The sequence below is a fragment of the Furipterus horrens genome, unplaced genomic scaffold (assembly GCF_987537825.1).
Source record: "Furipterus horrens unplaced genomic scaffold, mFurHor1.1.pri manual_scaffold_11, whole genome shotgun sequence".
Classification (NCBI taxonomy): Eukaryota; Metazoa; Chordata; class Mammalia; order Chiroptera; family Furipteridae; genus Furipterus; species Furipterus horrens.
This window is the reverse complement of record NW_028327181.1, coordinates 53453512-53466830: the sequence shown is the minus strand read 5'-3', so window position 1 is coordinate 53466830 and position 13319 is coordinate 53453512. Positions and strand designations below refer to the sequence as shown.

At 46.8% G+C, this 13319-nt stretch overlaps 1 protein-coding gene across 3 annotated transcripts in view; it reads right to left on the bottom strand.

Moving 5' to 3' along the window:
• Window positions 1-13319, bottom strand: part of PIK3R5 (phosphoinositide-3-kinase regulatory subunit 5) — a 67964-nt gene that overhangs the window by 12770 nt on the left and 41875 nt on the right. For all 3 annotated transcript variants that reach the window (XM_090291416.1, XM_090291418.1, XM_090291417.1), the window contains exons 2-5: window positions 12178-12293; window positions 10231-10331; window positions 8184-8252; window positions 7295-7433 (exon numbers count right to left, since the gene is read on the bottom strand). In XM_090291416.1, the coding sequence (XP_090147542.1) occupies window positions 7295-7433; window positions 8184-8252; window positions 10231-10331; window positions 12178-12280 (412 nt within the window). In that variant the 5' untranslated portion in view covers window positions 12281-12293. The remainder of the gene's footprint in view (window positions 1-7294; window positions 7434-8183; window positions 8253-10230; window positions 10332-12177; window positions 12294-13319) is intronic.

Sequence of the window (13319 nt, the reverse complement as noted above, 5' to 3'; positions counted from 1 at the left end):
TGTGTGTATATATTCATCTCCAGTTCCTAGGACAGAGCTCCGAAAACCTCCATAATTTCCTGAGGGATAGGGGTGAGAGAAGCATCTTCATTATTTACAACAAGCCCCTTTTAGCTGGACTAAATTTTATGCTCATGAGGTGACTCTGGGTGGGTCCTTAGATAGCTTCCAGCTGGGGGCTGGTTGCCCTGTGGAACCAACCATGCGATTGGTTAGAGAGCTGGAACTCTCAGAACTCCCCCAGAGACCTTCAGGGGGGGAAAGAGGCATGATTTAATCAATCATGCCTACTTAACAGAGCCTCCGTAAAATCCCTAAACAATGGGGTTCAGAGAGCTTGCAGGTGGGTGAACACATCCATGTGTCAGGAGCGTGTGCACCCCAACGCCACACGGACAGACACTCCTACTCTCAGACCCTTCCAGATCTTGCCCTATGTACCTCTTCATCTGGCTGTTCATCTGTATCCTTTATAACATCCTTTATGATAAACCAGTAAATGTAAGGAAAGCGCTTGCCTGAGTTACACGAGCTGTCTTAGCAAATTATTGAACCTGAGGAGGGAGTTGTGGGAACTCCGATTTGTAGCTGGTTGGTCAAAAGTAGGGGAGGCCTGGATTCGTGATTGGCCTCTGAAGTGGGGGCAGTCCTGTGGGACTGAGCCCTTAACCTGTGGGGTCTGTGCTAACTCCAGGTAGTCAGTGTCCTGACTGAACCGAGTTGCTGGGCATGCAGCTGGTGTCTGGAGAGCTGGGGAGTCGGTGTGTGTGGGAGAGAAGAAACAGACCACACACCCGGTGTCAGAGAGCTGTGTGAGCAAAACCAGCACGGACCCTTGCCTACTAGTCAATGTCGGCTGACTTTCCTTTAAGGGGTTTAAACCTTTAATTCCATAATCAGAGACAAAAAGTAGAACATGTAAATGTTCATGACCAGTCATGTTCCAAGAGAAACTTATTGCCACTGAAGAATACTCACAATTCACCTGTTACTGGTTGACAGGCAACACTGAGCTCATCCAGGTTTGTCCCTGATTGACAGGAGGGCCAAGGTGGGAAGACACTGAGGGAAAGGAAAGGGGGCGGGAGCAAGTGCCCAGGGGCCAGGATGGCCAGGGTCTTTCAGTCATGCAGTCACCTGCCTGGGTCTTTTGGTAGAAACACAGCATTATGCAATGTGAGAATAGAGTTTTTTGAGTCAAAGAATATGGTTTTTAGACTTGAGCCGACATGGGCTCAGATGGTAGAGCTCTTGTTAGCTATGTGACTATGGACAAGCTACTTCATTTTCTAGCCTTCAGTTTCATCACCTGAAAGATGGAAATACTATAACTATCTGGGGGGATGTTCTGAGGACAGATGAGACCAACTCTTAGCAGTGTTAAGTGTACTGTAAGAACACAGGCAATGCAGCCAATGCCGCCATCATCATCATCATTATCAACAATAATAACTGCGGTCCTACTTTTGACAAGGAGAGCTCAGGTAACCCATCCCAGGTCATCAACTAATAAGTGACATAGGTCTTCGTCATAGCAAGACCCATGTTTTTTCTCTCACACTTGACTTTAGAGCTTGGGCAGGGGACAATAAACTTCTCTGAGTCTTCATTGTCTCCTACACAAAATGGGACTCCTCTTGCTTTTCCCTCTCACTTCACAGGGCTGTGGTCTGGGTGAGATGCCATCATGGAGGCCGGTGCCCTTTCAGGGACTCACACATATGATGCCCACTGTCACCCTCAGGCTTACAGATAGATTCTTTGAAGGCAAGTATTGTGGTCTGCACAGCCACGAGGTCACAGAGTAAGTCTTCAACAAACATGTGGGCTTCACCCAAGAGGGCTGTGGTGGACAGGACCTGGCAGCACCGGCATGAGGTTTCCGGCCACCGCCCCCCAGAGTGCAGGCAGCAGCACCCTACTGGGGGGTGGAGTCAGGAAGAAGGGGGAGGCCCGAAGCCTTCATAACCTGCCCGCTTCCTCTGCTACCCAGCCACATCAAAGTGGAGTAAACTGTTTCATTCACCTCCATGGCAACTGACTCCCTCGGGCTCCCGGGCTGGAGGGCCCAGCTCTTCAGGTCTCTTGTCATCTTCTCCCTGTGACCTTGCCAGGACCTCACTCACAAGCTAACATCACCCCAAACCTTACTGCCAAAGCAATGTGAAACCGATTAAGCTGCTCCGAGAGGGAGATATTATTGTCCTCCCATTTTAGAGACGAGGAAGCTGAGGCTCCTATAAGCAAAACGTCTTGCCAACAGCCCAGAGCTGCAGGATTTGAAACCACAGTGGTCTAATACCTAGTACTGGTACCCACTGATGGATGCAGCCTCGGCCGCCTCCTCCTCCCAGCTGCTTCCCCGCCTGCGTTCTAGCTCCTCCCTGGCTCCGCCCAGAGCCCCGCCCCCCTCAGCTGGGCTTGGGAGGAGTGGGGGCCCTCAGCAATAAGGCAAAACTACAACCATATTACAAAATCACCCTCAGGCCCTTTCTAACAAGCCCACCTGAGGCTCATGTAAATGAGGGTAGTTTTGTTTAGCTTGTGATTTGCTGTGGATGAGAGCTCAGGTTCTGTGAAATGAGAGGCTAACTTGCGGGTGTGGGATGAGTGATTTTCATTCCCTACAAAGGATAACCTCAAGGGTTACAGCTTTATTTTCCTACATGATATCAACTGATTTTGCAGTCTTATTCTAGCTTACATGAGAAGCTTATCTCAGTTACCTAGACCCTCTGGGAGGCCAGCCCTGCCACCTTGCTGGTTCCCTTGGTCCTGAGCTGCACACATGTGACACGCGCTCCCTGTACGTTTGGATGCAATTAGGTTTGTTCATTGTTTGCAAACGACTCTCTGGCATGAGAGGGGGTTAATGGTTTCTTGTTTCAGTTCTGCTTTCCCTGGAAGAGAAGTTCCTAGCACAGGCAGCCTGGCCTGAGTATCCCTCTCCAGACATTTATTTACAAGGTGGGGTGTGGAATTTATTTATAAAAAATTGTGTACTTACTCTTACATGTTTAAACTTCAGTCACCTTCCAAGACCTCTCTGTTTGATGCCATACACTTATCAAGACTTTTTTTCCACTGCTCACAACAGTTTTCGGACTCGTTGATTCTGATGCCTTTTAGTGCTTCTGCTGTTTTTCGTTTCACCTCTTCCACATCAGCTAAAAGTTTCCCTTGGCGGACTTTTTTCATCCGGGGAAACAAAAAAGGAAGTCGCTTGGGGCGAGATTGGATGAATAAGGAGAGGAGGGGCCTGGGAGTCATGCTGGTTTTGGTGAAAACCTGCTGAACACTCAGTGGGGTGTGGGCAGGTGCCCTCGCCAATCTCGCCCATCATGAAAGTCTTCAAAAAAAATTCACTGAAGCCGAACGCAGCCTCTCACAACAACGTTAGCTGGTCCACCGATGCAGATGTGTTCCTAGGACATTTACCTAGTGGGGGAAGCCTGTACTACAAGCGGCCTGCTCACCAGAAGGTGATTCCAGTTTTGGGGGACCCTCCTCGTATTTGCCTTCTCCTACGTCACCAGCACACCCGAGGCCTTACATGGTCCCCAGGGCCATGACCAGGGGAAGGCCCTCCACAGTGAGTTCCCAGGGTCCTCCTTGCTCTGAGTCCAACTCTAGCTGCTGCTCTGCCTGGCTCTTGTTCTCCAGGCTTGGGACCCCACGTCCCCAAGTCCGGGCCTTACCACAGCCCACCTCTCTGCTCCACACCCGCTCACAGGGCTGCCCAGAACAGACTTGCTGCTCAGCTGCTCACAAAAACATCTCCAGGCATAGCGTGCATTCAGCAGAGGAGAGCCAGCTGGTTCCACTTGAAATTGGGAAGCGGTCTCCCCACATGCAGGTGACAGCCCTCCCCAACCCAAATCTCCCTTATCCACTTCAAAGAAAGAACGAGTAATTTAAATCTTTGGTACAGATAGAAGGCCCCGCCTGGCATTTGCCTTTAAATCTTTTCTGTCCAAATTAGAAATGGGAAGAAGACTTTGCATTTTTATTAAAGGAATTTTGGTCACCAGCAAGAAGTCCAGAAGTGATCTATATTCACTTGTTTTGGGGGGCAGTGGGAGGGACGCGAATGAAAGAGATCAGCCTCAAACTTGTTTGTTCACTTGGGGTGCCCTGGGAAGTTAGGGTGGCACTCTCTCCATTCATCATGTGCACAAGCACCTTTCCTAGTTTGACACCTTCTCCTCAGGGGCTTCCTGATTTCTTACTTCTTCCACCCAAGTCTCTCCCGTGAGGTGAGGTCCATGTATAGGTAGACCTGGGTGATGGCCAGCCTTAACCTGTGCCTGCTCTGCTCTGTGGTAACACACACAGCTGATTGGTTGGGGGCAGAGAGATCAGATGATTGGTTGAGGAAGGATGTCATGAACCCTCCAAGGACTTCACAGACAGAGCTTTAGCCCTGAGCTTTCTAAGGTTCATGAGTTGTTGGGGAATAAGATTTGGTACTTCTGTTCTGTGTGTACTTAATGTGTACAATGAGAACTAAACACTGTCAGTACTAAATAGGACCTGGTATGCATATAGATTTAAAAGAAAAAAAAATGGGATTCAACATGCATGGTATTTTGGGGCCTGCTTTTTAAAAAACTCAAGTTACTCAACATCTTTAGATCTCAGTAATTGCATTTCTCTATCATTTTTAATGATAGACTAGTATTCCACCAAATGACTTTGCTACAATATATTCAACCAAATTCAATATTTAGGTTTTTTGGAATTGGTTGATTATTAGAAAGAACACATCAATGAACATCCTTGTAGGAAAATCTTTGCATATCCATAATTGTTCAAATTTCTAGGAATAGAATTACTGGGTGAAAGGATATTCTTTTTAACATTTTAGAGAACACAGCTCCCCTTTTCCTGACCAATATTGGTATTTATTTATTTTTATCTTTGCCAATTTGATAAGGTGAAAATGATGTCTCACTGCTAACTTCTTCATTTTCTTTATGACTAGTAAGGGCGAATGCTTTATGTGTGTGTCTGGGGGAATGTTCCTCAGCTGATTATGGTTCTTTTCTGATCTGCTTAAATCATGTTCTTTATTCATATTTTCATTGATGTCTTTGCCTACTTTTTTTGTCCTCACTGGAAGACATTTTTCTCATTGCTTTATTTAGAGGAACAGGAAGGGAGAGGGAGAGAGAGAAACATCGATGCCAGAGTGAAACATCAATTAGTTGCCTTCTTGTATGTGCCCCAATTGGGGATTGAATCTGCAACTTGGGTATGAGCCCAGACTGGGAATCAAACCCTCGACCTTTTGGTCCATGTGACAATAGTCCAACCAACTGAGCCACACTGGCCAGGGCTGTTTGCCTATTTTTAATTAACTCAAAAGAACTCTTCATGGGCTCGAATACTATGAATTTTTATTTAAAATATTTTTCTTAATTTGTCATTTATCTTTCACTTAAAGTGGGTTTTGCATATAAAAAGCTTTACATTTTATGCTCTCAAATATGTCGGCCTTCTCTTTTATGATTTTTGGCTTGCAGGAACAATTCTTCTCCATTCTAGGCTCCTGCAACTTATTTTTCTTCTGTTACTTTTACGGTCTTGTTTTCCATGCTTAAACCTTTAATTTTTCTGTAAGTTATTTTTATAAAACTCAGTTTTGTTTTTTGGAGATAAAATTCTAACTCATTTTTTATGGTCTCTCAATTATCCTGATACCATTTATTAAATGGGCACCTTTTTTCATGACTCGTTTGAGGACGCCACTTTGTTATATAATAATTTTTTAAATATTTAATTTGTTTCTAGCTGTTGTATTTTGTTTAATTAACTTATTCATTCTTTTATCAATATTGTATAATTTTAATAACTATATATAGCTTTAGAATACCTTCAAAGACCTAGTAAGAAAACATCCATACTTATCGTTCTTTAAGAATATGTAAGTATATAATAAATGCATAGATAAATGCTATTGTAAAGCACTTCTTCAGATAGACTTTTTCTATTTTGTTAAATTTTAAAAGGTGTTGGTATTTTGATTATGGTAACATTTATTTCCATAACAACTGATATTATTACAATATTGACTCAATCTAGCAACATGTCTTTTGTTTACCCTTCAGTTAAATTTGTTTTCTCTATGTAGGTTAGTCACATTCATTTTATTCATTTTATATTTTTAGTTGCTACTGAAAATTGTGTTTTTCGTATGTCTTCTTACTGGTTAAGGCCCTTATATGGCAAAGCTCTTAGCCACTTGTTTACTAGTCTGACAGTTCTTTGCATGATCCTCTAGTCTTTTTTTTTTTTTATCCTCTAGTCTTGATAACTAAGCGATTGTTTGATTTCTATTAAAATTTTATTTTCTCTGGAAGAGGAAATCTTCTTCTTCTTCTTCTTTTTTTTTTTTTGCATAGGCAAAATACTTATAAGCACGAAGAGGAAGATTATAGACTTAAACGAAAATGGCCCTAGTATTTCACTGTGGAAGTTATCTTATTAAGAACACTTCCATATATTAATAGTTTCCATATATTAGAGGGATTTTAAATATTAGGAGTGGATGTTCAATTTTATCGAATGTTTTAGAGGCACCCATTCAGTTGTTCATCGACTTTATTCCTTTGAGCCACTGAGGTGAATGAATTACTGTCACGTCAGGCTGCCTCTCAGTAAATCTTACTTGTATTTTCTCTTGCTCTAAAGTAGTTTCCTTTGACCTCTCTTTCAGGTGTGTTATAGCACCTGCCATTTTTCAAGAATGCCTACTTTTCAGACCCTAGGCATGAAAACGGAGTGCCAGGCCCTTGTCCACCCTCGTCATGGTGCCCATCAACCCCCAACCTGTGTGCCCCTAACAGCAGCCACCTTCCGTGGCCAGAACCGAACCTCTCCACACACACATTTCCCTTCTTGCTCCTGAGGCTAACAGAACAAGTGAGGGCCTCGTGTGCATACGGTGGGGGCTTCGTTGTCTGACCTGGGCAGCCTCTGAGACCACCTGGATAACCAGAGCAGAGGCCTCGGCCACATGGTGGGGCCTCCTTGCCCTGAACCCCTGCTCAGCCTCCCCTAAGAATCCCTCCTTGAGTTACTGCCCATGTTCCCTGCATCCAGCCATCTGATGCTGGGGCACATGTGTACACACAGTGCCACGAAGAGGAGATGCCAGCATTTTGAAACAGGGCCATGGGAAGAGATGAGCTGAAGGGCGACAGGTGAGGAGGCTCAGAGCCAGTCAACAGTTGCAGGGGAGCCCCCTGAAGGCGCGCTCCCTGCTCCACGGGCAAGCTGACGTCACACCTACCTGGGGCTTTGAGCTCAGCATCGATGAAGGTGAGCAGCTCCTGGCTGATGCTGCAGTAGGGAACAGGCCAGGTCAGGAACCAGTGGTAGGTTTTGGCTGCTTTCACGAGGAGGTCTGAGTCTGGTGGGAAGTGTGGTGTCTGGAAGGGAGAGGAAGTGGCAAGCAGAGAAGTCTGGCTAAGAGAAAGTTCACGGCTATTCCACAATAGAACCTGCTACTTTTCTGGAATGTTCCACAAAGGGCACACATTTCCCGGCAATAGTACGTCCAAGGACAAGGTCAGGAGTGACTGGAACTAACCTACAGGGAATGAGTTACACATAGGCAAGATGGTGCCAAAGGATGTCTCTACTGGAGGGCCTTGTTCTTACTAAATATAACCCGATCCAGAAGAGCACCTCTCTGCAAAGCTGAAGGCCATCTTAAATGATGCTGTTGCTGTCTCTCATTTTGGGGAATGGTCTTCAACGCCTAAACCACATTTCTCCTTCCTAGAGGGAAGTGTTTATTCTTTGAAGTGAACTGAGCAGTCTGAAGAACATGGGGTGATGACATTGGGTGAAACTGACCATCGGGGTACAAAATGAGGTGGACATAAAACCTCCTTAACAGGCTCTCTCTCCGTGGCTTGTGAACAGGCTGTGGTAGCAGCTCCTCCATGGATGCCCAGACGTGCCAGGCAAAGTGGCATCCACATGGAGTTCCCAGAGACCTCTCAAGATGGCTGATTTGAAGCCATCAGGAGGCTGATAGGCATCTCAAGTGTTACCCCCAGACAGTTTCTCTCTCAGTGTTCATCCTCAGAGTTGGGAGGGCTGTGCCTGCCCTAGGTAGGGGGTCGTTCTCTCTCCTCCCCCGATCGCCCCAGCTGGCCCAGCCTGGAACTTACGCAGAGGACCGTGGAGTAGAAGAGCAGGGCCAGCGGGGGAAGCAGGTCATAGGTTGCCTTCTCTTGGACCTGGGGAGAGGACAGGAGACGGGGGTGAGGCTCATTCACAGGTGCAGAACAGAGCAGCGCTTTCTGGTTCTATTCTTTGTTTTCTAAGTGAAAAGCAATGTAACCACAAGACCAAAATTTGGAAAATATTAGTTAGGAAAAAAAAACAAAAACCCACTCACAATGCCCCGCTTCCAAACTCAGCCACAGCTAATGTTTCAACACACTTCTCCTTATACCATTTTTCTCGATGTGTTTTCCTCTGCAGAGTTGTAATCATGGTGTGTCTACTTTTACTCTTAATGTCTTTTACATATATTATAGATAAATTTCTGTTTTGTTACATGGGGTCTAAGACCACCTTTTGTTCCCCTCCTGGTTATACATTTACCTGTTATTTGTATTGAAAATATTTTTTCCAGTTTATTTGTCTTTTAAATTTATGGATTTGTTTCATGTATATAAATTATAGGTGTTGATTTTTTCCTTTATGGATTTTTGCTTTGTCATGCAAGGATTGTGTGAATACTCTTACATATTTTCTTGTTTTCTTTGAAGCTTTATTTTCTTAAATTTAAATCTTTAAATTGCTGTATATTATGAATTAGGATTCTCACTGTATTTTTCCAAATGTTTAATCAATTTCCTCTAAAGCATTTAATAAATATTACTGACGTAATTTTATTACATACCAAATTGTGTTAATACCCTTGTATAATATTTATTATCTTTACTAGCTGCATAATATTCCTTCTAGTAGACAGCCATAATTTATTAGTTTCATTTTACATATTTGAGATTATTTCTTGCTATTTATTGTAATTACTTTTGCAATAAAAACTTTTGAGAAAATTTCTTTTTACATAATTTGTATGATTTACCTAGGATAGAGTTCAAGAAGTAGAATCAACCAATCAAGATCATATTCATGATCTTTGAAACATATTACCCAAATGCTTTCCATAAGATTTTGTCATTTATAATATCTTACATGTATAAAAGTACCAGTTTCACCACACCCCTTTCTGCATCACTTATTATAATTTTTTGCTAATTTGCTAGGCAAAGGCTGTCTCAACATGGTTTTAATTTGCATTTATTTTATTATCACTGGGGCAGCATTTTTTCCATATATGTTTACAAGTTCCAGTTCTTTTTTGTGTGTGCTGTCTCTTTGATAGAGCTCACCCACCACACCACATCCACACCTGTACACACGATTTAGAATTCTTTGGTCTTCTAGCCCATTCTAGAACTCATGGGGCTGAAGACACAGAGAAAACCCTGTGTCCCTGCTGTGCCTGCTGACCTCAGCAGGCTCAAATGCAAAATTCTCCGTTAGCGCTCAGCCATGGTTCTGCTCTCCTAAACGCACCAGGTAAATGGGGGCACGAGAACTGGGACCTGGGGTGTCTTGATAAACCGACACTTTCTCCTTATAGGTAAAGGGTCAGCTAACTGAGAAAGGCAAATGTTTTCCAACTCAGCTATGTACTTTAAGACAAAACTTTAAGGAGAATACTTTATAAAAGAACCAGAATCCTCTTTAGGGACTCAGAGATGTTCTGGAAGCCCAGCCCAGCTCAGCATTAAGCACACTCTTCCTCTTAGACATAAAAGCTGATTTATTAAACTACTAGAGGAGGTCTCAGTTTACCTCTCCAATGAGTTTTCTCTTTTGTGTCTTTGTTTTTATGGATCTTTTTGAGGAATAAAATTCAGTAAGTCTTCCTCCCTCTTTTCTGGTCAATACCTTGACTTACAAGCAATGTCTGTCTTAAAAAGTAGCTTCCAGAACCCTTGCTGCCGTACCATGTGTTCTCACTGAGAGAGACGTATCCCTTCCCAGAAACCTGAAATCCACAAGCACAGACGAACTGGAGAGCTTGCAGGTTCCTGGTGTCTGTGCCAAGCCCCTCGGTGGTCCCAGCACCCCAGAATGACATTCGTGGGGACCTCTTTCCTGACTCCACGAGGCCGATCCCAGCCCTGCCCTCACCTCTCGTGTTTTCTGAAGGATCTGTTCCAGAAGGATAAGGAAGTGGCTTGGATCCCTGCTGACCAGCTCCTGCAGGCTCCAGCAGTTCAGACACAGCCCAGCTGGAAAGGGAGAGGCCAGTGGTCAGTCTGGGGTTGGAGAGCAGCGGGGGCCCCTGGGGCTGCATTGGAGCATTTCTTGTGAAGTAAGAGTCTCAGAAAATTCTGGATCAACACTCAACGCTCTCATGCCCCATTAAGACATAATGACAACTTCTTATTCCTGGAATCTCAAGAGCCACAGAGAGGGATTGGGATCCCCTTCAAAGGCCAGTGAACCGACCATGATTCTGGTCCCTGTGTCTCTGGAGGGCACTGGTCCTCCCACCAGCACGCTGCCCTGGGTTCCTACAGGGGCTGCTGGGACCTCCGAGATGCAGGCAAGGAGGGCAATGGCAGAGGCTGCTGGGAGAATAAGGAGAGGAGCCGTGATGACCCCCCCCCCCGCCCACTCCACCCCAACACAAAGCGGAGTCTGTGGCAGCCGTGCGACTTCCCAGGACTGCCTGGAATGGAGCCCAGGAAGGGGAAGCCACATTCATTTATATTTTGAAAGCGACAATGAACATTTTGTCACTAACTTCCCCAGGCTTATTTTGTCAGTCTCTGTTTCTCTGCAGTCAGCAAGGGTAAACTCCTAAAAATTAAAGGGGTGGTCACGGAGGCCTCGAGTGTTTGTGAGTGTGAGTGTGTGTGTGTGTGTCATGAGGAGTGACAGCGGCAGGGGCAGAAGTGGCCAGAGCATGAGTTTCATGGAGCCCCAGGCCCCCTCATGTGCACGGGTCCTCCCAAAGTGCAGGAGGCCCTTACCTGTGTGTTTCATGTGGTCACAGGTTTTTGTAAAATTGTAAAAGTCAGATTTTTTTCATTATTTTACTTACTGACGGCCCTCTCAATTCTATAAGCTTAAGCTCCGTCAAAATCTGCGTAGAAAGAGAGAAGAAAAGTACTGCCACTTATTGACCACCTACTACATGCTAGGCTTCTGCATACACTGTCTCCATTGAGTCTCCCATCCCCTCCTTCAGGAAGGCAGTTTCTGTTGTTATTATTTTCATTTTACAGACAAGACAGGTGAGGTCCTGAGAGGTTACATGATTTACACAACTTTATATAGCCAGGAGACGGAGTTTTAATCCAGAGCTGGTTAACTCCAAAGGCCAAGGAAAGTCTCCCAGAGGAGGTGACATTTGAGCTGAGACCTGCATGAGAAAGAGCCAGCCGTGCACAGCTCTGAGGGAAGAACCCCAGGCAGCCAGTGCAAAGGTCCTGAGATAGGAAGGAACCAGGTACGTTCAAGGAGCAGTGGATATCTCTCTGATGAGGTAGTTAGGGAGGCAAGTGAGATACGGGCTGGGAAAAATCTTTACAAGCATAAGGAATTACTACAACTAGTCACCAGCCTTCAGAGACAGCCATCCCAGCCTGCAGGTACCTCCTGCTCTCAGTCCTGGGGAAGCTGGAACAGGAGGCTGCCTGCTGCCCAGAGGTCTGCTGAGACGATTCCTCATTCTATGGGAAACAGGACAACGGGGCTATGGAAGGAACCAGAAGCCAAGAAAACAGAATTCTGGGGAGAACTGCCTGTGAATTACCAGCTGCTCTTTCGGAATCAGCTGTTGTGGTATTTCTAAGCAGGTTCAATAACTACTGTGCTTCTAGCACATGCTAGGGAAGCAGAGAGGGCCCTGAGCAGGACGAGGAGGCCGTGTGGGAGAGGGGAGGAGCCGCTGCCCGCCGAGGGCTGACTGTCCACCAGCTGCTGTGCCAGGTGCGGTCCAGCGGCTTGCTGAAGTCACACAGGGGTGCAACCAGATTCAGCCAGCTTCCAAGCCTGGCCCAGTGCTCCCTGCGGCCCTTGAGGCTTCCCTGGGCTCTAAGGGCACTGCGGTCATTCCCTCACACCTACCTGACCAAGAGGTGGAGCGGCGGCTGAGGCTGAGTCCGTGCAGGCAGCGCTCCAGGGCGTGCTGGATGCGGTCCTCTGTGCATGTCGTGGCCCCTGGCTGCATCCTGAGTCATCGCCTGTGTGGGAGACAGACATCGTCAGCCCGGAGGCCCCCAGGAGTGCAGAGCACACGGCCTAGAGGGCGGAGGGCACAGGCAGTGGGCACTCACCGCCCAGGGCTGTCAGCCTTGCTCTTGTGTGAGCGCTGCGGGCACAGCATGAGGGGCCTGACAGCTGCCTCCGGGGCTAGAATGGCTCCTGGAGGTGCTGCTCTGGCAGAAAGGGGTGCTCCTACAGCCCAACAGCATGATGCCTCAGGAAGCGAGGGGTCAGGGACAGGAGTGGAGGGGCGCCTGCCCCCCGGCAGTGGTGAGTGTCCCCAAGAGCCTGGGGAGTGCCCAGGGCGTGGCCAGACCCCAGGAGGACAGACAGGAGGACTTCAAGGGAAAACTCAGAATCGCTCAGGGGGCTTTTTCTAAATTTCCAGGCCTACATCCCCCAACCCCCAGTGATGGGCAGGGAGCCTGGTCCACAGGAGAAGAGCACAGAGGTCGCCCTTGGCACTGGGTGCTCCAATGCTGAGGCCTGGTGGGGGTGCCCACCTGCATCCCTCCAACTCCTGCCCCGCCACACCTGCTGCTTAGGGGCCTGGGCCAGAGGCACCTATTCCTCTTCTGCCCTCACCTCCACTCTGGCCCTTTTTCTTTGCTTTCTCTGAGGCTTGGCAGTGTTAACTGTTTTCCAAAGACCCCTCTTGGCCCCCCTCCCTCGTCCTACTGAGGACAGACTGGGGTGCCCAGCGCAGGCTGGAGGGCCACTGAGGAAGGGACTTAAGAAGGGGTTTTAGCACCAGGTGGGGGGCTGGGGGAAGTGCCACATTCTAAGAGCTGCCAGACCGGCCAGCCCAGCTTTTCAGGTACGTCCCTTGGGAAGCATGGCAGGTAGCTCAGACAGTGAATACACTTGGCCTCTGGATCAACAGACTAGGACTCACATCTTGACCCTGGTATTTGCTAGCCATGCAACTTGGAACAAAAGTTTTAACTTTTCTGAACCTCAGTTTACTTATCTGTCAAACGGGAGAACAAGGGTACTGTCGTAGC